This window comes from Epinephelus moara, chromosome 17 (assembly GCF_006386435.1).
Source record: "Epinephelus moara isolate mb chromosome 17, YSFRI_EMoa_1.0, whole genome shotgun sequence".
Taxonomy (NCBI): domain Eukaryota; kingdom Metazoa; phylum Chordata; class Actinopteri; order Perciformes; family Serranidae; genus Epinephelus; species Epinephelus moara.
In genome coordinates this window covers 24,377,856-24,402,397 of record NC_065522.1, presented here as the reverse complement: position 1 = coordinate 24,402,397, position 24,542 = coordinate 24,377,856, and the positions used below count along the sequence as shown (strand labels likewise).

At 41.0% G+C, this 24,542-nt stretch overlaps 1 protein-coding gene across 2 annotated transcripts in view; it reads right to left on the bottom strand.

Annotated features, from left to right (window-relative positions):
• stim2b (stromal interaction molecule 2b) overlaps nt 1-24,542 on the bottom strand; it is a 79,127-nt gene that overhangs the window by 5,513 nt on the left and 49,072 nt on the right. The window contains exons 3-11 of one of the 2 annotated variants that reach the window (XM_050067675.1): nt 15,389-15,500; nt 11,165-11,276; nt 8,753-8,868; nt 8,462-8,639; nt 7,092-7,269; nt 6,491-6,652; nt 3,803-3,903; nt 3,087-3,325; nt 2,805-2,994 (exon numbers count right to left, since the gene is read on the bottom strand). In XM_050067675.1, coding sequence (XP_049923632.1) covers nt 2,805-2,994; nt 3,087-3,325; nt 3,803-3,903; nt 6,491-6,652; nt 7,092-7,269; nt 8,462-8,639; nt 8,753-8,868; nt 11,165-11,276; nt 15,389-15,500 — 1,388 coding nt within the window. Of the gene's footprint in view, nt 1-2,750; nt 2,995-3,086; nt 3,326-3,802; nt 3,904-6,490; nt 6,653-7,091; nt 7,270-8,461; nt 8,640-8,752; nt 8,869-11,164; nt 11,277-15,388; nt 15,501-24,542 lie in introns of both variants that reach the window. The other variant, XM_050067674.1, reaches the window with a different exon arrangement.

The window sequence follows — 24,542 nt, the reverse complement described above, 5'->3', positions numbered from 1 at the left end:
GCAAGATGGCGACCTCTCTAAAGCAAGACCCTTGCTATATATATATATATATATATATAAAAGCATAATTATAAGGCTACACGAATTTTATTTTATAGCGATTATACACTTGTATAAACATATTAATGGGTAGAATATTCAGATTCAGATTCAGATTGACAATAAACCATGCCAAATATTACACACTGGCCCATTAAGCACAAAATAAACCAAAGCTTAAGCTGCAATTTTGTGGCCTTTTCTTCTTTGTCTGAATCTACTTTTAAGGCGTTTATTATTTTCTAAATATGTTATGCATTATCAAATAACCACAAACTATTTTACAAAAAAAAAAAAAAAAAAGTTCGATTCTAGCAGAGAAGAACTGGTCGGGCCCTCGACATGTAATGAAAGTACAATGAACCCTCTTGCTTTGAGGTGACAATGCTAACCACTTCACAACCGTGCCGCCAATTTGGATATAAAAATCACTTCATCATTTTATCCTATCAGACATTTGTGTGAAATTTTGTCATTAGTCTATGAATTCTTGAGTTACAGCAAATAACATGGTTTGTGAGGTCACAGTCTTACACTGAATTTATGAAGAAAACTTTAACCTCCTAAGTGCACGAAGAATCCAAAAAGTGGGAGAATTCTTGAAGAATTGAAGTAAAAGAGGTCAATCTCTGCCTGCACCAGTAGCTGATCAGTGTTATTTTGTGACTTTGGTGAATCCAAACTAACTCTTTAAAACATCAGAGTCACACAATAACACAGAGTGTTCAATGAGGTAAAATTAGTTTTTGTCAACATAGTCTAACTTCGAAGAGAGCATAGATAAGTTTCACTTTTAGTTCAGTTACTCGTTGTAGTACTGAGCATACGACTGGATAAATGAGACTTTGATCATACTACGAGTTGTGTGAAAGTTTGTAACCAGATGTTTTGATATTGTTTTGGACCCCCACGACTTCAGTTCATCAGAAGTTTTCCGTATTTTTGGATTCTTCGTTCACTATGTGGACATACAAAAAAACATGGTTTTCTTCACATATTCAAGGTTATAATTCAACATATTATGAGGTCAGTAGTTATTAGGATCTGGTACTAAAAGGTGGAGCTGTGAACACTGCAGTCTGATTGGTCAGTGGAGGACGGTCACTCTGCTCAGGGCTGAGTTGTGGCTGGTTTTGAGGCTCATGTAACCACTGTTCATACCGTGGAGAGTTTTATTAGTGACCTGTAACTATAAAATGAAAGCATGTTTTGCTGCCTCTCACAGCAGCTGGAGTCTGAGAAAAAATAATTGAGTTCCCTGGGCCGGCTGCCGGCAACTTTTAAGGTGGAACGTTTACTTGTTATATTACTCAATGCATGAGTTGAACATGTGAATCCATCAGCACACCTTAGATTTCACTGTGACAACTTTGACCATCACTTTAGTTTTTATATGACATACACTTTTAGTAATGAGTGGATCTTCAAGCATTTATACATATATTAATTTAGACTGGGATGACATATATCCCAACCCTCACTCTGAGGAAAAAAAATGGGGTCCATGTCATTGGTTCGACAGCCCATTGGTTCGACATCCCATTAGTCCGACTGTCCGCGGTGCTGAACAGCTTGCGGCGGGCGTATGGTACGCCGCGACCGGCTTGAGGCGAAGCAGGCTCACAGCTTATGAGTTTGTCACTTTCTTTTTCATTTTAACCCACACCATGATCTTTTCCTGACCCTAACCAAGTGGTTTTTGTGCCTAAACCTAACCAGACCTTAACCACAGGGCATCATGATGATTTCGGAACGGACTTCGGAACAATGAGTTTAATATGGTTTGAACAATGGGATGTTGGACCAATGGGCAGTTCCCAAAAAAATGTGTCATAGAGTGTTGTTCCTGTGGGCTACAGCAACACTAAACCCCTGAGCTTGCCTGGGAAGGACTAAATGCACAAACCTGCAATTTTTAAATATCCCATGGAGAGAGACTCTCACTGCAGCCTGTTTTATTTTGTTCTGAAAATGTCGGTGTGCAGCCTCGTTCTGTGGACGATAAACAAGGTGCAGACTTCCATCTGTGTCACCGATAATGAGGAAATACAGCAAGTGCTGGACGGAGCAGTGAGTGACAACAACTCCACCCACATGAAAGAGTATTGTTTTGGTGGAAACGCTAGGGTCTAGGTACCATGTGTGAAGGGTTACTTTTGGTTCCAAAGGTACCATACTGAAAGTGTTTGGTGGAAACGAGGCTTCTGAGTCCTAAAATCATGTGCTTGATAAACGTGCTAAACGCAGCCTATGAGTTTAATTCATCAAGAGATTTCTCTGTTTTTGGATTCTTCGTTCACCAAAGACAACATGCAAATTTTCTTCCTGAATTCAAGGTAACACAAGGTGAGTAATTGAGATTTAGGGAGTGCAGTATTCCTTAAGTCGTCAAAATCTTGCTGGTTGTGTTCTTGTTTTACTAATTGTTTTCTCATTAGTTAATGGCCACTATTTGCCATGCATTTAACATGAACATGACTGTCTGAGTTTAGTCTTTGCTGACACATTAGTAAGGCGAACTGCGGGCAAAGTGCAGGAATTAAAGTGGACAGATGATCCACTTAATGAATCCACTATGTTAGACATGAACTAACTGTGGTGTATCATGTGCATGTTGCAGTGGAGGTCATTCATGCACCCTCCACACGTTATGTGGCACCCAACAGCAAAAGGCACCAGAAAGCATCAGTGTGAATGTCTGGATAAAACACCTGTGAGTCCAAACTGTAAAACCATTCCGCGGCGTTCCGGCCACCGCTACATACCCCCTCCTATCCGAGCTGAACATGATATGTTCGTCGTCTGCCTCGGGGCGATAGGAGAGGGACGAGCTGGCCATGGACAGCAGGTCGGGGTCTGGAGACATCAGCGAGGACTGCGGAGAGCTCATCAGGCTCCTGCGGGAACGACACAGGCTGCTGCTGCGGGTCAGCGAGGGCCGGATCATCGTGCTCGCTGGGGAGACGTAGAGGAGGAGGAGATGGTGATATTAGAATATATTTCACTGCATTTTTTTTGCTTTAATTTAAAATCCTCTGTCGTCTTACTTGTGAACTGCGGAATGATGGGAGGCGTGTCCTCGTCCAGGTCGTCCACTCCTCCTGCGATGGGATAGGGAGGCACCGAGACTCGCGGCATGACCACCCAGCTGTGGTCTGAGTAGAGGCTGGCCGTCAGGCTTGGCAGCCCCGAGTTATTAACTACAGGGAAGTTGCAAAGCTTCTCAATCTGCTGCCAGCGGTGCAGCCGCTCCCTCAGGCACGCCGTCACCTCTGACAGGGCTTTCCTGAAAAACAAACAAACACACACACAGCTGAGTGAGCGGCGGAGTCCTGCACACTGATCGTACCTGGCAAACATGAGCGCGATCTTGTTCCTGATACTGATTAAATTCTCGTCACAGGCAGTGAGAAGCCGTCTTTGCTTTGAGTCGTCTGGATTTAGACAGTTTTGGCACAGCAGCCTGCTGGTTACACTGTGATATTGGACTCGTGCCTATTAAAGTGGTCACGCGGATGATTTGACTTTGTTCTCTTTTGTGAGATTTCCTTCCTTTTTGGCTTTAAAACACAAAGAAGTCTTTATCTCAGAGGCAGAGACTGGATTATACACGACTTGGAATAAAACTTTCAGTGTCTACCTCAGAACTGTAACAGCAGTCTGTGGTCCAATGTGTGTAGGAACATAACATAGTACAGTCAGATATTGTCACGGCTTTGTTTGTCATATTTAATTTGTGTGTGTGTTTGCGTGAGCTTCTTACTTTGCTTCTAGTATCTTGTGGTCCACCTCGTCCAGTGAGGAGCTGTGGGCGACATGAAGTGTTCCAAACACTGAACCTCTTTTCTTCTTTATTTTCTCTGCCTGAGAATCGAGAACACACAAAAGATTCAAATATTATTCTGACTGAAATTATTAAAGCTGTGGGTCTTCAACGACACGTCCTCAGAGTTACTGTGAAACAACATGACCTTCATCCATTTAAAATGAACATGAGCTCTTCTGAGGTCATTTTGGTAAAAGTAAGACAAAGTAGTGTAATGAGTAACTTATCACTTACAAATGAAGGTAACTTATAATATGTAATACATTACACCTTGAGCGTAATTTGCCCAGCATTGATTGTATTTTATATATTTACCTGCACATTGTAAAAACCTCAAAAAAGCATCAGTCTTTAAAATAACCTGACTAAAGATGACTGTGTGACTGTGTGACGCCAAATAAAGGGGAGAAAAATGTAAAAAATAAATAAATAAACAGCATAAATTGGGCACATTAATAAGAAAACCTATTTAAAAAATAAAACCATTAATTATACAAACTCTGCTGACCTTCTATAAAGAGATACGAGCCAGAATAAAACATACAGCCCTCTTTATTATGCTCATATTAAACTACTGAAATAAAAAAAAACTTGTTATCTGATGAGAACTGATTTCAAATTTCCTGATTCATATTTAACTTCCTGCGACACAGTTCTCTGTACTAGGTGTTACGATGAAGACGTGATAATATATTTTACTCTATAACTACTATGGTACTTCTACTCTAGGCCAGCCAGGCTGTGCTACACAGCTTTCAAACAACAGTGTGTGTCTCTGAGCCTCAGACTGAGCTCTCTGCAGCCCAGCACTAGTAGACTGGTGTTAACAGTAAACATGATTTACTGCAGTTTTACCATCTGGAGACGAAGAGGAGCAGGAAATGAGACAGACACAGCTCTGTGTGCTTTACTTTGCGACAGGCTGTATAAAAGGGTCTGATTTGGTTGGCTCCTGTCAGTCAACACCCAGGGCATAAAAGTGTCCTCCAACAGCTGTGTAAAGTGTCTCAGAGAGTCAAACCTAAGTTGAGGTGCGCTTTTACAATTTCACACGCTTTAATTAAAGTTCAAAAAGTAGCTGAAATCAAATGTATTCATTAAAAATTATTTTTCAAATCAGCTGTTTCGGTTTATGAGCAAAATTAATTCAAATGTATGCAATTCAGACCGTTCTGAATACTCTGTAAATGTTTTTTTTAATACTAATAATACATGGCGTGTAACAAAAGTTCATCTCAAAATGGCAGCGATGCATCATCCACAGCCAGCTGGAATATTCCAAAAGAAAAAATTACAATCAGACCGACGCTCACTCGCATCGCATTCAGTTAGGACACGGTGTTAGAGCAAATTAAACAAAACAGATAAAGTTATCCCTTCAAATTATCTATTAGTAAAGACAGTAACGGTGTTCAGAATGTCACCAATTTAAACTGTTGCTGTAGGGGAATACAGTTACTCATATTTTGTATGTTAGAAATATAACTTGGTCACTTGTATTTCATTAAACCTGGTGTTCAGTAACTGTAATGTTCAGCTTTATGCCAATGATACTGTCATAAACACATCTAAACCGGATTTACTACAACTTCAAGCTTCTCTTCAATCTGATTTCTGTTTCCTACAAGATTGGCTTTCACATAATAAATATTTACTCAATAAAACAACTATAATATGATCTTTGGTACTAGACAAAAGCTTAAATCAAAAACAGGCTCCTGCATAATAACATGTAAAAATGGCACTCGTCTGCATAAAGTTGACAAAATCAAATATCTTGGTGTATATCTTGACCCTGAATTCAAAGCACATATTGATTATGTTTTACGTAAAGTCAATTTTGGAAGTAATAATTTATATCAATCACGTAACTGCTTTACAGATAATGTTTGTTAAAAACTTGCCTCTCAACTAATTCTTCCAATATTGGACTACTTTATCAAAACACGTGGCGATATCTTTGGTGGTGGCTCGCCATCAAAGACAGCCTGGGATAAAATTCTTACCACCTACGTCTACTAACCAACCAATAGAAATGCAGCAAGAAATGACGCACTGACGCTAAACCCAAACAAGCAGACAGATAGCAGCTCGTCATGGAGGCCAAACAAGCTAAAAGAAATGTGTGGGATTCCAGCAAATAGGAAAACCTTGTGTAGTTGTGGTAAAAGAGGACTTGCCTGTATGAGGTGTCCTCCAGCTCGTACTATGATCACGTAAAGAAGGACGAAGCACGGAAGGAAACAGCGGTGGAGTTGTCGCTGCAGTTTATGGTGCCCACAGAACTTTAGGTTATTTAATAATGTGACCCTCTATGTTGTGCTTCGGTTGGAGAAGTAATAACCCCTGCAGCATCATTTGGCACTCCATATGGGACGCTATTGCATCGTATGTTGTAACCTGTGATTCAGTAGGTGCTGTCATCGTACAGTCTGCATACATCAAACTTGATGTCATACCCAAGTTTATTAGATCCATGTCGCACAGTGTAGCTGCACTAAACTTATAAGACTGCTGAACTCTCTCTGTAGGACGCTTTACTCCTCAACGCTGGTTACTGGCGTTGCAAAGGGCAAATTTGCAAATCCGAGTGATTTTCAATATCAGACTTCAATATGAAGTTACCTCGTCTTTGGCGACGCACAGCTGAAACTCAGCGCTCTGTTTCTTGATGTTGTAGTACTGAACCTCCACCTCGTGTGTGAGCTGGAGCCACTTCTGCAGAGCTTCAGGCACCGACCGCTCCGACTGCATCTCCTTCTCCGCTCGCTTCAGGGCCTTCCGCACCTGCAGGACGGGAACATGATGCATCAGGGTCCAGAGTCGGGTTAAAGTCACTGTCAAATATTTAAAAACTCCTTCCAAGAGATCATCGATCAAACGCTGTAAGTGAGGGTGAATTTCAGATGAACTGCATTAACTGTGTGAAAATGAGTCTGTGAGTGGAGAACTCATTACGGAGAGGAACTCTGAGATATATTGCTGCTGTACTTTTTATGTGAGGGGAAATGGGGAAATATTGTGGTTATTTTGTGAAACTTAAGAAGATATGAATTAATCTTTTCATATCAAGGTGTTTTATCAGCAGTACTGAATACATTTACATTTATATCGGTGAATATACCGGCCATTTAAGCAGAATATGTAAATATTGTGCATTCAAACATATGAATAATGATGAATCTGTTTTCCATTCAGGGCCAGTAGGCAGTCAGGGAAGCCCTACCTGTACCAGCTCTTCTTCGGCGTATTTGAGGCGGCTGAGTTCACATTCAGCGCCCTCTCGCAGCTCTCGAAGTCTGTGAGCCTCCGTTTTGGCTCCGTTGATCTCGTCCCGCATCTTCTGCTCGAGGTTCTGCTTCTCCACGGCCACCGTCCGGTTCTCCTCCTGAGCTTTTTCCAGCCTGGAGATAGACAAAATATAGATTTAGTTACATATTGAAGGAATACTACAAGTTAGCTGCTAACTGCTACTCCCTGCTTTTTAAAATTCTGGCGGTGGGTTGCACACATAACATGTTGTCAAAACATCAGCTGCCAGCTGTCCTTTGTACACAGACACCCATTTGGCACTGTTACTACCTCCACTGCCAGCTTAGGTCAAGACAACTCTGTCCCCACATTCTGGGATCGCACCTTTTAAGCACAGTTCAAAACCAAAGATTCAAAACGAGACAAGTTGAAACAGGCGACTACCTGCAATGTGTCGTTCTGCAACGTTCTAAAAACCTGCGGTTCACACCAATGCAACTAGATGAGATGGTGGTCTCTGTACTTCCGTTCTGATTTGCAGCTTTTCAGGCTCATTTTGTGGCTGAATATAATTTGTAGCTTCTTAAAATATGAATGAGGATAGTGATAGTGAGATACTGGCTACAGCTGCATTTGTAGCAGTGATGAAACGCCAAAAAACAAAAACAAAATGAGCATCAGATGGACTGTCAATCTGTCAATGAGAATGTGTGTGTGGGCGCGGCATAAGCACATTCAGCAGGCAGCAGCAGCGACCCACCGTCTGACACCGGCACACCGTGAGGACGGAAACAGGGCTTGGTGGGAACGAAGCACCTGCCGCAGTGCTGCTGTTTGCTGTCATTTTGACTTGACCAGTGGACTTCACTACAAGCTGATTGGCTGTAGAAACAGGTGACGTGCTTTAAGTTCTAAAACATGCTGCTGGTGATCTGACCAGCCGAGTTGCAGGTGACACCATCAGCCGGCTTGAGTCGAGCTCAGACGGCTAGTTCACACCGCTGCAACTTTTCTCTGCAACGTTCTAAAACACTTTGGTCTCGTTGCAAATCTTTGGTCTGAACTGGGCTTTAAACAGAACGGCGAGGTGGAATAACAGCACGACACTTCCGCCTTGAAGAGGCCATCAAGAATTTTCTCTGCATTTGGATTCTTCGTTCATCACGGAGAAAATAACGTTTTCTTCACGAATTCAATGTAACACTGGGTGAGTAATTCATATACAAATGCTCATTTGTGGGTTAAGGCATTCCTTTAACACACACGATTACACACCGGATGAAAGAAGCTAATAAAGTGAAACCTTAAGGTCCATGTCGTCCCTTATCTCATTCCTTCTCTTACCGACTCTGCAGGTCTAAGAGGCTTTGCTCAGCATTCTGCAGACTCTCCAGATCCTTCATCATCTTGGAGATGTGCACCTTGCTGGACTTGTTCTGCACATAAGCAAACCAGCAGCCCCCGACGCCGATCACTATGGAAACCATAAGGACAAAGTCCTTCATCCAGTTATGTTGTGGACCTGCACAGGGAGGGAGAAGACAGGTGGCTTTAGAATATACTGCATACTTTTTAGCCTACTCAGTGATGGTGTAGTTGACGTGTTTTTGCTTTTAAAGCACATTGCATACTTACGGAGAGGAGGGCCAAAAAGCACTGCGTCGAGTGCCTTTAGGTTTAGTTTTTGTTTATGCCGCTGGTCTAATATCTTCAGCTGCATCGACATAAACGACGGTTCATTTGCCGCTATTCTGGAATATGGAGAACAAGAAAAATACACATTGAATACTGAGAAGCTTTCTACACAGTCACATTTCAACTATTTCAATGTCCAGTGTGCATTTTATTTGACATATCTGTCATATCTGTTTGTGTTTTTGACTCCTTAGCATTTAAAATGTGTCATAAGAGAAAAATGTGACTTTAGTGTCAGACAGGGGTCGGCAACCTTTTCTATCTGAGGAGCCATTTTTGGAGCTGCAAAATGAGACAGACTGACAGATGGACAGACGAGAAAACATAACACCACGAGTAGAGCAATATATGAGTACACCAGTATATATCTGGATTTTATTGGCAATCACAATGATGATTGAACTTTTGCAGTTTTAGGGGAGTAAAATGATTGCACCCCTGACTGATAACTGCAGTCAGGGGTGCAATCATTTTCATTTCATTAAGGTATTAACATGAGTGATGGTAGAATGGAGCGTGAGATGGATTGGTAGTTTGGTGCGGCTTTTGCGCCAGACCTTCGTGGTGAAGAGGGAGCTGAGCCAGAAGGTGAAGCTTTCGATTAATTGGTCCATCTACGTCCCAACCCTCACCTATGGTCATGAGCTCTGGGTAGTGACCGAAAGAATGAGATCGCGGATACAAGCGGCCGAAATGAGTTTCCTCCGTAGGGTGGCTGGGCTCAGCCTTAGAGATAGGGTGAGGAGCTCTGACATCCGGAGGGAGCTCGGAGTAGAGCCGCTGCTCCTTCGCATCATCAGAAGGGGTCAGTTGAGGTGGTTCGGGCATCTGATTAGGATGCCTGCTGGGTGCCTCCCGCTAGAGGTGTTTCAGGCACGTCCCACAGATAGGAGGCCCCGGGGCAGACCCAGAACACACTGGAGAGATTACATATCTCATCTGGTGTATCATGGGGTATTTACACAGATTATGGATAGTGACGCCTCAATACAAGGCAGATAATCTGATATATTAACCTTAAGGATCAGATGGTTTGTTACACAGACTCGTAAACTGTTTGGAAAGGGCAGGCACTTTCCAAAAATACCTGGCAGGTGACTGATGAACCATTTGTCTATCACCGTATTTCAGGGACCAGTCAGGAGAAGAGCAAAAACATTTCCCATCGAGAAAAGCCTTCAGTGGCATTCTTTGCTCTTCTTTCAATGAAGAAGTTCACCTCTCTCTGTCATCACACACACTTAAACCACGCCTGTAGCTGCCAGTAGCTCCACCACTGGTGGTGCAGACACAAACGCACTACTTGAAGCCTGTGTTGTGTCTTGTGTCATCTCATGATGTCAGGCGAATCCAGCTGCTGTGGTGCAGCGAAGAAAGATCTGATGCCAGACTGTTTTTGACTCGTTGCACGTTGAAGCACATAAGAAGTGTCTATGCTGCTGAACTTGAAGGGAGACAATTTACAGGAGTGTATTCATCCAGGAGGAGAAAGTGTAGATGTGAGAAAATAACATCATTTCAGCCTTATGAAAAATAAATTTAAGTGTTTTTGTTATCTGAACTATGAAGATGTCTCACTGTCCACCACCATCTTAAAGGCTCAGACAACATGGCAGCCTGTGGAAACTGTACCCCCTCGCTGTGACATCACTTCATGAGTCAGCGCCCATCAGCCCCGTGGCGTAACCTGAAACCCCTCGATAACCCCGCCTGCCCACCCCTCTGTCTACTCATGCCGTACATGCAGTTTGCAGCGGGTCACATTCCACAAGTGTCCCTCCGACGTCTGAGTCTCTCCTGTCATGTTGGCACTGAGATCACTTTGTTAACAATTTCATTTTTACTGTGAATATTTGATGTGCTTTGTGCTTTTTAAAGACAAAACTGTGACATTTTATGTGTAATAAAGTCAACCACATCACTCTGAATTAAAAAAAAAATACAGATTATAATGATGGCTGCATTTAAGATCATGACCACAAGTGATCTTAAGACAAACTAGAAGCCAACCTCGGCAACAGAGGAACAAAGACACTGAGGAAAGAATCCACCTGCCTCTTCCCTCCCTGTGTTACCTTCTATCACCAGCAGTGGGCAGCATTAAACAGAGTAATGAAACCTACATCTGCCTCTGGGTACTGTAGCAAAGATCATAATGGTGTTGCCGTTCATAAACACTCTTCACTGCTCACCGTCGGCGAAACAAAACATCTTAATTAGAGCAACATCTGCCTTGAACCGTAATAGTGATCTTTTTATCTTGTTAACAGCGTCACTGAGGGAGAACAGGGGCGCTCTGCTCCTGAGAGCAATGGAGTGGGTGACACTTTGTGACAGGTGAGCGGTACCAACCGAGGTAAAGTGTTCCCCGTGACCCGGAAGTCCCGGAAGTTCTTCTCGTACTGCGGCAGCTCCACCGACTCCTTCAGCCACTGCACCGAGTCCTCCACGGTCCAGTTGTGGACTGAATGAGGAGAGAGAAGAGGGACAAGGTGAAGGTTACTTTTCAGCTCTCAGCAGATGCTTTTATCAAGAGAAACTTACAGAGTAAAAGAAGGAATAAAAAGTAGTGGAAGAAATAATAAGGTCCTTTACAGCATTGCTACAAGGGTAACTTTGGCATTTTCCAACCTGGACTTGTTCGCACCATCAATTTAGGTCCATTAAAAGTGCTTGTTTTTGCCACTGACAGGCTCAGATTGTTATTCTAAGGGCCTGTCCCATTTCTACCCCTTAAATTTTCCACTTGGTATTGAGTGCCCTCGTTTGCGAGATAACCCTTGATGAGGGAAGTGAGAAATATTAGGGTAGAGATCTTTCCTTAAGAAATGGGACGCATATGTCATACATAGTAGCGACGCAATGAAAATGCCGGCTCCAGCGCTTGTGTTGTGGCGTGTGCTATGTTTATTGCTATGTTTATTCTTCTCCGTCTGATGAATCAACGGAGAAGAAATGCTGAAAACAGGAGGCGCCTGCGACGTTTTCCAGTCCTGATCGATTTTGTTCAGGTAAGTCGATTTCTTTAAATATTTTGACGCCGTGTTCAACCGAGATGAGTTTACGCTAGTCCAACCATCTGTTGTCTGTATAGCCCACATTCCGATCGTATAGTAACAAATTGTTTTCCAAAACTTGCCGACGTTGCTGACTTCATCTTCCACTTCGCTGAAAGTGTGGGTCGGGGCTCCCTTGGAATCTAGGGCGGATTTTAAGTGTTGGAAACCACTTCCACTACCTCAATTCTGTTTTGGGACACCACTAGCCTAAATGTGAACGCGCAAAGGGCAAGCGGGTATTTCTCGGGGAAGTGTGGGTATTGGGACAGGCCCCAAAGTGTCCAACATTATGGAAAGGATCCCTACAGAGATAGACCTTTTTGTTAAAGAGAAAAAATCCTTTTTGTTTAACCAGAAACAGCCCTGACATCGCGATCACCAAACCCACCAGACTCCATTTAAAAAACAGTGATTTTAGCGTGTATTTAGCCAGAATATTTTCACATCTAACTGGGTGAATTAAGGGTTTATTTCAACTAAACAGTAGAAAGACGAACCAAGATGGCTTTCTGCAAGGACACTGCATTTGTACATGGTCCTGCTCTACCCACTGATCTACTGGGCGCCCCAAAAGGATGTCACCCTTTAACAAAAAGGTCTATCTCTGTCAGGATCCTTTCCATAATGTTGTCAGACACTTAAAACAATCTGAGCCTGTCAGTGTCAAACATAAGCACTTTTAGTGGACGTAAATTGCCCACTGACATTATACTGCAGCCTGTTTCACTGTTGCCATCTGCAGCCCTCTCACTCAATCCTAGACCAGTTTCATGGACCAGCACTTGTATAGCGGCTTTCTAGTCTTGGGACCAGTCAAAGTGCTTTGTACACTATGAGTCACATTCACCCATTCACACACACATTCACACACTGGTGACCAAGGCTACCATACAAGGTGCCACCTGCTACTCAGATTGTAACACACTCATACACCAAAGGAACAGCCATCAGGAGCAATTCAGGGTCCAGTATCTTGCTCAAGGATACTTCCTGGATACTACCTCCTGAGCCACAACTGGCCTTGACATATATGTATGCTGGCAGGGCCGTACTGGATATTAAACCTCATTGTATTGATAAAGGCATGACAGGACTCCATCGTACAGTAAAGACGGATGTTTGTAATCTAAAGAGTATGTAATTTGTTCCATCTGATAGAGGTCCCAGACTTTCTGGATCCATGTACTGTGTGTGGGAGGGTCTGGTTTCAGCCATCTGATAGTTATACACTTTAAGTCTGCTTTAAGTAAGAGGTATTTCTTGTCCTTCGCATTCAGAATTTCAGGGATAACTTGTGAAATATCTTGTTGAAAAACCTCTCTAAGGGCATCAAATATAACTCTCTCCAGTAGAAACCCAACTTCGGACATTGCCAGTATATGGGTATGACTGGCATACCTACTTGTTGTTTTTTTTGGCCGTTTACAGTATACCCATCTATCAGCCGAAGAGAGTTACCTACATCTGCCTCGGTACCTACCCATCTACCTGGTAGCACCCACCTCATCGACTACCAGTACACCACTGGTTTACTTCTTTCTTTAAATTTACTCAGTACGCTTAAAATTTTGTTTCTTCCGTCATGTTGCTTCCGTTGAACCAGGGCCGTATCACCTGATTAGAAAATGCATTCTATAAATCATTTACTATGAAGTACATCAAATGTTCATATGACACTCGTGTGGGTATTTAATTCGAACGCAGAGGAAGCACAAGTCCACGTTATAAACTTGTTCCAAAACCACTTAGCTCCGCACATATTTCCAGAGTGAAACACAAACAGTGGCACATACAGGCTGAGAGTGACAGATTGGTGGGGGTGTGTCTGAAATTCAAATAAGAGACGAAGAAGAAGAACGAAGAGCTGAAATTCAAATAAGAGACGAAGAAGAAGAACGAAGAGGGAGTGGAGGAAACATCTTTTTGAAGATGTTTTAATTGCAGTAATATAATTAAATCTAACTTTGTGTGATCAAGATGAAAATGAAAGACACTTGCCCCTGAGCTGAGGAATAATTAAAATAATAGCAGTAAGTGATTCAAACGACACAGATGGGCTCCTTGAACAAATAAACCCTTGAACATAAATGAGCGCCTGCACACTTTTACTTACTTTTATATCGCCAGATATTCAGTTACACATTCTGCACAGAATATAATAGATCACACACTTCACTCTGGGAAAAGATGCCCCTGAGTGTACATCAGTGTTCACAGCCTTCTGCGGCCTCTGAAATCCACTTGAGTTTTCAGACAATTGGAAAGTCACTTGAGGTGCAACGAGGATTCTGCCGAAGAGATAGCGGAGGGTTGTTTCCTTGTTAAACTTGTCTCACCTGTGATTACTTAGTAGAAACCACACCTGAGTCATGTATTTCGATGTGTTTGTATAGTAAAGTATGTCACTTGCTCTTTTTGCAGCCTGAAAGAGGAAAGACGGGACTGCCACGTCGCTTTGAATAAATTATTCTTCTACAAACTTGTGGTTATGGTACTGGGAGTTCAGTTTTTATTTTATTTATATGTTTATTATTCCTTAATATTTTCTTTTCTTTTCAATTCATCACATCATTTTACATTTTTCAGCATTGATTGGTTGTATTGTAAGGTGCTGTTAATAAAGTTATTTGTAAGCATCACACTCATGACAGCACCCAGTGCGTATCCTCTAAGGCAGTGGTTCCCAAAAAGTGGGTCATGGGTCCAATCTGAATGGACCGCAAGTGACACAGAAGTCACACAATAACACAAACAAACTCACTGATGGAGGCAGAGGTAGACCAGCAGCTCCTGTGTTCATCGAGGTAAAATGACTGTTTTGGTCAATGGAGTCTGGCTTTGAAGAGAGCACGGGTAGGTTCAGTTTCCTGTCAAAAAGGACTGTCTGTAGGGGAAATACTGAGCATACGACTGGATAAATGAGACTTGGATTATACTGTACAAGTTGTGTGAGAGTTTGTAAACGGATGGTTTAATATACACTAATCAGCAAAACATTAAAACCACTGGCTGGTGAATTAAATAACACTGTTTTTTGTTGTTACTATGTTGTGCTGGGAAACCTTCGGTCCTGGCATTCATGTGGATGCCACCCAAAAACCGGTCGACTTTCTCGTGCATGCCTAGTGACTGGATCCGTAATGCGCATGTGCGAAAAGTCTCCGTTTTCAGAGGAACTGCATATTGCAAGTTTACATGACAATGGAGACGGTGCTGTTTCCAAAAATGTTTTCAAAACGCTGCAGTCGTATAAACAATCAGCCAAAACGCAACTACAGTTTACCGTTTTCAGTTGAAATCGTTGTCGTATAAACAGGACCCTGGCTGAACCGAACCCAACAGGGCAGGTGTGAAAGCACCCTAAATGTGAGTTCATATCATCAGCTTTCTTACAATAATCCTCCTTCTGTCTACACCTTTGGTATTTTTTCCTACTTGATTAGAACAACTGCCGACAGGACAGTGATTGTGGAGGTGTTTGTGTAGGTGACCTTCACAGTCACGTCTCCTGCATTACCTTCAGAGGTCTTCCAGCCCTTCCACAGCTCCTCCACAGTGATGTGCTGGTCTTCACGGTGCAGGTTGCTGTGTTTGTTGGTTTGCTGCTGCTTCATGTCTTCTATTATAAACTAGAAAACAAAGACAGGCAGAATTGAGTTTCAGAAACATCACAGAACATATCGTTTTGTTGGTTTACAGTGAGTATTTCTTTTTTACTAAGAACTCTGGGGGAGATACAGACGGCTGTGCCTGTCTGTGTATGTCCATGTGTGGTTCTGACAGAGAGCTGTAGAGAGTTGGCTTTGCCTAATAGTCGGCTTTGGATCACACACGCACACACACACTTTCTTTTCGCTCTCCTTTCTTCCTTTTAGGGACTTTGAAAAGAGAAAGAGACCACTTCCACCTGTGTGTGCATGTGTGAGTGTGCTTTCAGTTTCCGGCTGTCCTCCTTTGGTCGCTCAGAAGTAAATGCCCCTGCGGAGAAAGCCATGCCACCACAAACCCTCTGAGGGATACCCAGCGTTAACAACAAGGGAAAGGACGCGTATGTGTGTGTTGCTTTGGCATACACTAAAAACTTAACAGCTCCTGTCTGATTGAAACACCCCACCTGCTTTAGATAACTAATAAGCTTTTGATATTACTGCAGTGAGGTATCATGTTATTCTGCTGAAGGGTAATTACCTTCAACGTATTATCTGTACTGCAGAGTCATCATCCAGCTGGTGTCTTTCCATGATAAGTACTCAAAAATACACATAAGGTGCAGATTTAGCTGCTTTAGGCGAGACACCAATGTTACATTCAGCTCTCATACTACTAATGTATGTCAGTAAGACCTGATGTGACCTGCCTTAACACTCGAGTGTGTTCCTGTTACTTAAGAAAAAATCTAATTCAGTAAAATTACTACATTCACGTGGTTTGCCACTATATTTCCAACTACTTCTCAAAGCTAAACGGCAACCAGGAAATACTATTTATACTGTAACTGGATGGTTGAGTTTTAGGCTAATGCTAAGTAAGCTAGCTACTATAGTGAAGTTTAGCTTCTTAACTCTTTGTTAAGGCGTGATTAGGGCTGGGTATCGTCACTGATTTCCTGAAACGATTTGGTTTCAATTCACAAGGTCCCAATTCGATTCGATTTAATTGGGGACAGTCCAGTTACAATACCAATTTTTGCTACGATGTGAAAGAGATTCTCAGAGATGTTCAGAATATTGTAAATTTCACAGGGAATTATTTTTTTTAATTTACTAAATAACTAAATGTTGTCACTGGAAACAAATCAAAAAAGGCAATACAATAAACTATGTTCCTGACACCACAATACTGAGTAAAGTTTCAAAAGAATAACTAAACAAATCGGGTTGTTAAAATAAAGATCAATTTCAGGTGAATTGATTATTTTAACCCAGCCCTAGGAGTGATTAGCCTAAATTGAATTTTTTTTTTTACGATTGCTTGAGGTGGTTTTTGCCTTTGTTGAACAAGAGAGTTGAAGTGACGAATGGGATAAGGAAATGCCTTTGCGGAGCAAGTTCTGACGTAAAGAACATTTGACTAACGTGACTAATCCGCCTCATTTATTTGCTTCAAACCAGTTGATGGAAATACGTCTAATTTGCAGTTTTTTATTTGCGACATTTCAAAGGTTTGCTTAAAATTTGCTTGACAACTGAACAGAAACAGGGCTTTTGACTGAAAAGATTCCGGTTACTTTATACACATGTTCACAGTCATGTAACTTTTCATTGTAGCAGCAGTCCATTAAGTTTTAGTCCTAGCGTGTGCTAAGTACAGCGCTGTAGCCAGAATTAAGTTAGCTTAGTTAGTTAGTGTTTCTTTTTTGTATGGATTCAACAAACGAACAATATACATTTCAAAGTTCTGTACACTACGTAGTAGGGTAGTGTTGATTTATATCACGCACTGCTATTTTGCACTTACAGGAAGTGATGACGGCTTTTTTTTTTTTTACCACCTCTTCTTCTTCATTGTCTTCTTTTTAAACAGCCAATTGCCCACATTCAACATTCGCCAACATTTGACCAAATCTTGTATCACAACATCAATGCTAATTAAAATGCGCTGCTGTAGCTAGGAGCGAGGTAGCGAGGTAGCTAGCTGGGGAACGCTAGCTAGCAAGCTAACGTTAGCACTCGCATTATTGTTGGTGATACCAAATCACTACAGACCTGACAAACATTACTGACGGCTTCTATTTGGCAAAAGTATTGGTACTTAGTGCAGAAAAAAAACATGTATAACTAACAGGCTCCTTGTCGTCCCCAGCCGCCATGTCAAAAGTTGAGAAGTTTGCTACTTCACAAAGACCATTTTGAATGTGCCATTAGGACACTGCATTTTTCCGTACTATGTGGTGTGAACACACTTAGCGCACTTGGGCACTCAAAATATTAAGTGTTTAGTAAAGAAATATGCAATTGGTGTCTCAAATCACATACTTCTGTTAGTACACTTCTACGTAGTATACTATGTGCACTATGTACTCATTGGCTTAGTGCGCGAATTTCAACAGGGTAGTGCTGTCTCAAACCAAACATGGCCGCTGTGCACTCCCAGAAATGACGACCGCAAATTAGCTAGTTAGCAAACTAGCATTAGCATTCGTGTTATCGTTTGCGGTACCAAATCATTACAAACTGCTAAATTAACCCAATAAACATACTGCTGGCTTATACCTGACAACAGTATAGCGGTGCTTAGTGCAAAAAACACATGTATTTGTACAATGCAGCAACGTTCATGGTCGCATAGTCCTCGGCCGCCATTTCCAGTTTGGAAAGTGGTCCCTCCCCTTCCGCTACGTAGCCAAGATGGTGACCATTGAGGGCGAGAAGTGTCCATAGTTCCTCAACTTCTTGACCATTTTGAGTGCACCATCCGGGTACTCATAGTGCACTGCATTGTTCCATACTTCTCAGTGTGAACGCACTTATGCACTGAAAATATTAAGTGTATCAATTCAGAAAAAAACAAGCAGAACTTTTTTCGCATGCTGAGATCATAATCTTGATATTTCAGAATTTTTTTGGAAAACTTTCTCAGAATTCTGAAATGAAAATTTTGTTAATTCAGATCAACGAAAATTTCCGGGATTATTTTCTCGTAAATTAAAAAAGTCAGGAGAAGAATTATTTTCAAGGTTATAATCTTGTTGAGTCAGAAAAGCTCGTGGAACTTTCTTGTCATGAAAACTTTGCTCAGAATTCTGAGATGATAATCTCATTTATTCAGAAAAACAAGAATTTACAGGACTATTGTCTTGTTGATTCTGAAAATGAGCAGTGTTTTATTTTTCATGAAAACTTTTCTCAGAATTCCGAGATAATAATTTCATTGATTTAGAAAGACAATAATTTGTGAATTTATTATCTTGTTAATTAAAAAAATGAGCAGACTTTTTTTTTCATGAAAACCTTTCTCAGAATTCTGTAATGAAAATTTTGATAATTCAGATAAACAAGAGTATTTTCTCAAAAATTAACAAATTTTTTAAATGAAAATTCATGTTAGAATTTCGATGTACTAATCTCATTAATTTAGAAAAATGTGTAGAATTTTCTTGTCATGAAATCTTGCTCAGAATTCGAAGATAATAATCATGTTAATTCCAAAAAAACAAGATTTTTTAGGATTATTACCCATTAATTCAGAAAAACAAGCAGAATTGTTTTTCATGCTGAGATGATAATCTCGTTGATTTACAAAAACAAGCAGGAATAATTTTTTGCCATGAAAACCTTTCTTATAAATCGAAGATACTAATCTTATTAATTCAGAAAAACAAAAGTTCACAAGTTAATTCATTTTGCTTTTGTATTTTGTATTTCAAACAAGAAAAGCGGAGTTGAAATATTCATCAACTCACATCTTAACTCTGATGATAATATTTTAACCAAATTTCCTCAGTTTGACTTGAGGTGAGATGACAGATGTCTCACTATTTGAGAATAAAACGAAGCTGGTTTAAATAATTAACAGACATTTAAAACAATTTTTTTTCCTTTCATGGCCTGAAAGAGAAATTTTCATTCCTCAGGCCTTTTATATTCTTGCTCGTGTGCTCTGGCAAACGTCCTTGAAGTTTGCATCTCTGCCAGCAGGACTCGTTTCTCATAAAGTACAGTGAGCATTAAAGGCTTTGCAAGACATTTGTTTGGACTAGTATTGCACACATTGTGGTGCCTCCAGTGACTCAGCAGACAGTTGGTTCCTTTAGTTGGTTCCTGGCTTTACGTCAGTGAGAAAACTCATTTGCATTTGTATTGAGTGGGACGAAGGCGAAGGGGAAAAAAAACACTGTCCAAAGTTTTCAGGCCCCTCAGAGTATTTTGTCCCCCGCTGATTTGTGAAAGGGCTTTTCAGACCCATATGGGGACCCGAGGAAACCCTTTGGCACAAGTGAACACAGAGTACAGCAACAACTTACTGCAAGATTATTTAGGTTCAATATAAAACTGTAGTTTCTACAACCCTGATGCTGTAGCTATCAGAGTGGAAGTCTCTTCAGTCTAAGTCTAATGAATCTTGTATGACATAGTTTATATCCTTTGTCTTTTTAGCTATGATAGCAGAGTTAGTCAGTTCAACACTTTGTTCAAAATGTCCCATATGTACATGGATTGGCGCAAAGTTTTATGCAGATTCATGATTCTCAGAGGATGAATCGTACTGACTTTGGTGATCCCCTGACTTTCTTCAAGCGCCATTAGCAGGTTGGCATTTGTAGTTTTGAGTAACATGTTGCGACAGCCACTGAATAGATCATTATGACATTTATTAAACACGCTCATGTCCCCTCAAGATGAATCGTCTTAACTTTGGTCTTCTTTTGCCATCAGGTCACAGTTTAATTTTTTTGTCTAAGAGTTTTCCTGGTTGACCAATAGTCATCATTTAGGGCCATTAGTCGACTAGTTAACACTGTGCTACATCAGAGAGAAATACAAAACCGTACTAATGAACCTTCATTAATATAGGCCTATATTTTATCTACAAGTGCACGTCACACACTGAGCGAGCCGCCTGTTAATGAAGCTGTGGGCTAATGGGCATGTAGCTACTTCCATGTTTCAGATGATACGTCATGTTTGTAGTCGACCAATGAAGATGAGTTTACATATCACCTTGGCTTCGTCCTTCACCTTCTCAAAATGATCCCACACTTTGGATTTCCTTCCCGACATGTTATTAACTAGCCTGTGGAATAACCGCAGGTACCAGCCCTGGAAGTTAACCTGACTCCTGAGTGTGTCCACTTCCTGTGTCTGAGTTTGACGTTTGTTTGTTTGCGACTAAGCGACCAATGAAATCTTGCCGACTAATGACCTTTCTGGTCGACTGTTTGGGGGCAGCCCTACAACAGCCTCATGGTTATTTATCTTATCTTTTGTCTACGCATATCAGCCACTCTTGTTTTGCATTAGAAAAGAAACAGAGAACCAGAAACAAATAAGGGAGTTGGGTGACGTTGTGCAGGGGAGTGCTATGATTATCATGGGAAACTACGATGATTGACCAAATTTGCCAGGTCATGCAGAATTCACAGGGATTGGTTGAATTTGCGTTCATTGTTGCGATGTCAGCATCCTGAAGGGGCGGACTAGTAGACTGTTAGTCTTGTTGACTCTAGCAAGAATGGATGAACATATCATTCTTCTGTCATTAAGCTTAAATCAACAATGTTGAGTGAATGATGAGTTTTATTATTAAATGTCAGATTTGGAGATTAATTTCTCAGATGTCTATAAGCCAAATAATCATTTTGATAAAGGGATTTGAAAGGTTTTGTTGTGGACCAGGCTCTTACATGAATGATTGCACACAGGTTGAATGTGTGTTCAATATCCTGCGTCACACACCAGGTGTGTGTGTGAAGGTTGAACTGTTTGACTGCTGATAAAAGCACCTCACCAGCTGGCGCACCTTTATGCCACCACAGGCTGATTCAACCAGATGAAGGAGGCGATCTCGTAAAATGGGCGTACAGAATTATACTGACACTGAAGTAGCACATACATGTCCACCATTTTAGGATGTCCACTAATGTCTTTGATGTAAGAGACGCCAGATTTTGTGTTCACAAAGTAATAGGAGCACAATTATTTCTCCAATCTGACAGCTTAAGTATCATCCTCTCCCATTTTTTAATCATGTGATCAGAGTGCATCTCGAACACTGTCTTGATCACAGAGGAAGATTTTTTTTTTTTCAGCCCTGGAAACATTTGTTGCCTCTCAGAACCAGACAGCCGTTATGTATTTATGTCAAACTCACAGCTCTGCTTCAGACGGTCTCTGCAAACAGTACAGATGTGTGAAAGCACTGGTGGGTTTTGGGAATGACATGTATGTCTGTGTCATGATGAATTAAGCTGTCCAATATCTATCTTCAGATGCTTTAAGGGCTATTTGAGACAGATTCAGTGCAGTCAGGCACTGCTGATAACGTCTGTCTCAGCGCAGACATGTGACATGTTTCAAGCTGTGTCGGGATCTGCTGATCTATCGAGACAGATTTGAAACTCGTTGATCTGAAACTATTGTGATTCATAGTTATGAGAAATGTCAAAACACACTTGGCTGCAGCTGCAACGTTCAGCTCCATGATTCAACCTGCTGCAGTCTCTCTGTGCTGCTGATGAGTTTCCACTTCTAAGCACCTTTTTTGTTTGCTGCTGACATGACCAGGCGCTACATGCTAACACTGCAGACAGCACACTCAGCTCCCCACTGATCACACTTATGTTGAAAACTCAGGAACTTTTAACTCCTTTGTGAATTTAGACCCTTGCTTAGGCATCTTTATGTCTCCCTTAGCAACAATTAGCAGCACCTAGCTGCAGAATTTCCTATTCCCTGTTAGGTTAAATTATATATTTAGCTATATCAGATTGTTGTACGCAACGTCAGCGCATCTTATTTACCAGATGTCTGTGGAATAAACAAACAAGCTTTGGTAGGTTTATTGACTTTGTACTCAGGCAGGTATTAAGATGGTTTTAGGATATTGTTTGATAGATAATTTAGGCTTCCAAAGGAGGACTTGTCCAGATAAAAGGACGTGAATTCAAGGAATAGTTTGGCGTCTTTGGAAATGCGCTGCTTGCTTCCTTGCCGAGAGTTAGATGAGAAGATAGATACTCTTATGTTTGTGCGTGAAGGAGCAGGAGGTGTTAGCCTAGCTTAACGTCAAGACAGTTGCTGTGTCTCAAATCGCGTACTTCTTAATCCCTTCAATGTTTGTTTTTCTGAATAAAGAGGATTAATATCTTAATATTATAAAAAAGAAATCATTAAAAAGTTCTGCTGTTTTTCTGAATTAACAAGATAATAATCTCGTAAATTCCTGTTTTTCTTTCATGAAAAAACTCCACTTATTAATTCAGAACCCTCAAGAGGATGAAGCGGTTAGAAGATGAATGAATGAATGAATGAATGACTGCAATACACTTCCATATAAGTCCAACCCCTGATTACTTTATTCAAAAATATACTGTATAATAGATAATGTATGAATGATCCATTTTCTTATTTGCAATTGTTTAAGAAAGATCGCTGTACTGAAAAAATAACAGCATGAAGAGTGAATGTGATTGGTTCAAGTGCCACTATCTCATTATAAAACTTGTACTTGTGGGCAGGCTGGCGGAGCAGCTTTGCATATGGTCAAAGACAGCTTTGTGATATTTTATGGAGTCATAAAAAATATGTGGTGAGCAGCACATATAAAAAGGTCTTTGTGTGGGAGCTTTGCGGCCTCTGTGGTTCAGAGTTTAGATAGTGTGATAGCTGTGATAATTACGTTCATGGCGTGGAGTCCTCTGAAATGTCAAAGGAGAAGAAATTCCTACAAGGAAATGGGCAAAGTGGTCTTAGATTGTGTTTACACTTTGTACGATAGACACTTGTAAACATGACGATGAGATACAGAGCCTCAGCTCTGCCCGAGTTTCAACAGTCGGTTGTGCAAAGACAATAACACGTACACATGTTCTATACAGACGGAGGCCGAGCGCAGACAGGGTATGACACACAGTCAGCAGCAAACAAAGACATATTTGTCCATATCATATTCCAGATTGCAGGGAGCTGGCTGAGTTCGAGACTCTTCCCATGAGCCTCTGCTCTCTCCAACAGTCGACTGCGACTCTATTCACCCGTTATCTACTGCATCACTCCATCTGTCTGCATCTACTCATCTAATTTACTCAAACTTATTACATCCATCATAAACCCAAAATGACTTTTTTTTTCCTCAGCAGCACACCTCAACATTAATCAAACCCGTGAGTTATATGAAACTGCAGGAAGCCGGTTATTACATTGATTAATTGTTATCAATCTGTTATAAATTTGGGACAAAAACTATGCTGTGCTCGGGTATGATTTATGGAACGCATGAACTAGTTGGAGCACAACTGATTTATCACACATGACAGCTGGGCAGGCTCCGTTTGAGACAATCACTCGTGTGATAAGATGTTCCTCGTGCTTTCCCTGAGTTTTCAGTCCTCACGTTACTTTGCCCGAGATCAAAGTGCGTGTCTTTGCCTAACAATGTGCTCTGTTGTGAGAAGTTTAAAACTACAGTGGGTTTCATCAAGCCATCCTCAGGGCAGCAGAGGTTTTAACTTTCAAGGGTATAAAAAGCATCCTGTTAAATTCACCTTAAAATGCCTATCTAAATCATAACCAAAGAAAATTGAAAGTCACATAGTCCAATTCAAAGTAGATAACACTATCATAGAGAATAAACATTTTACACGTTTTTCTAAACTTTTATCCAGTCGCTTTTCAAAAAAAGAGGGTAAAACAATGTCCTGAATGTGTGAATATCAGTGAAAAACTAATCAACACAGATAGAAATGTTTATTTAGGAGATTACTGTGTATAAAAACACTTCCACAAAACCTAAATTGATAAGACAGACTGTTTTTCTCCCCTTAAGACAACATACGAGCCATTTCTTTATCATTTCTGCACATTAATAAAAGTCTACGGTGCCTGTAAGGAGATGAAATCTACTGTGAAGCTTCAGAGTGTCATTGACTACAATACCCATAAGCCTCGGGTGAAATAGGCCAATCACTGGCTCTTTAAATAGATCTAAACGAAAGGAAATCTGCTCTTTCAGCT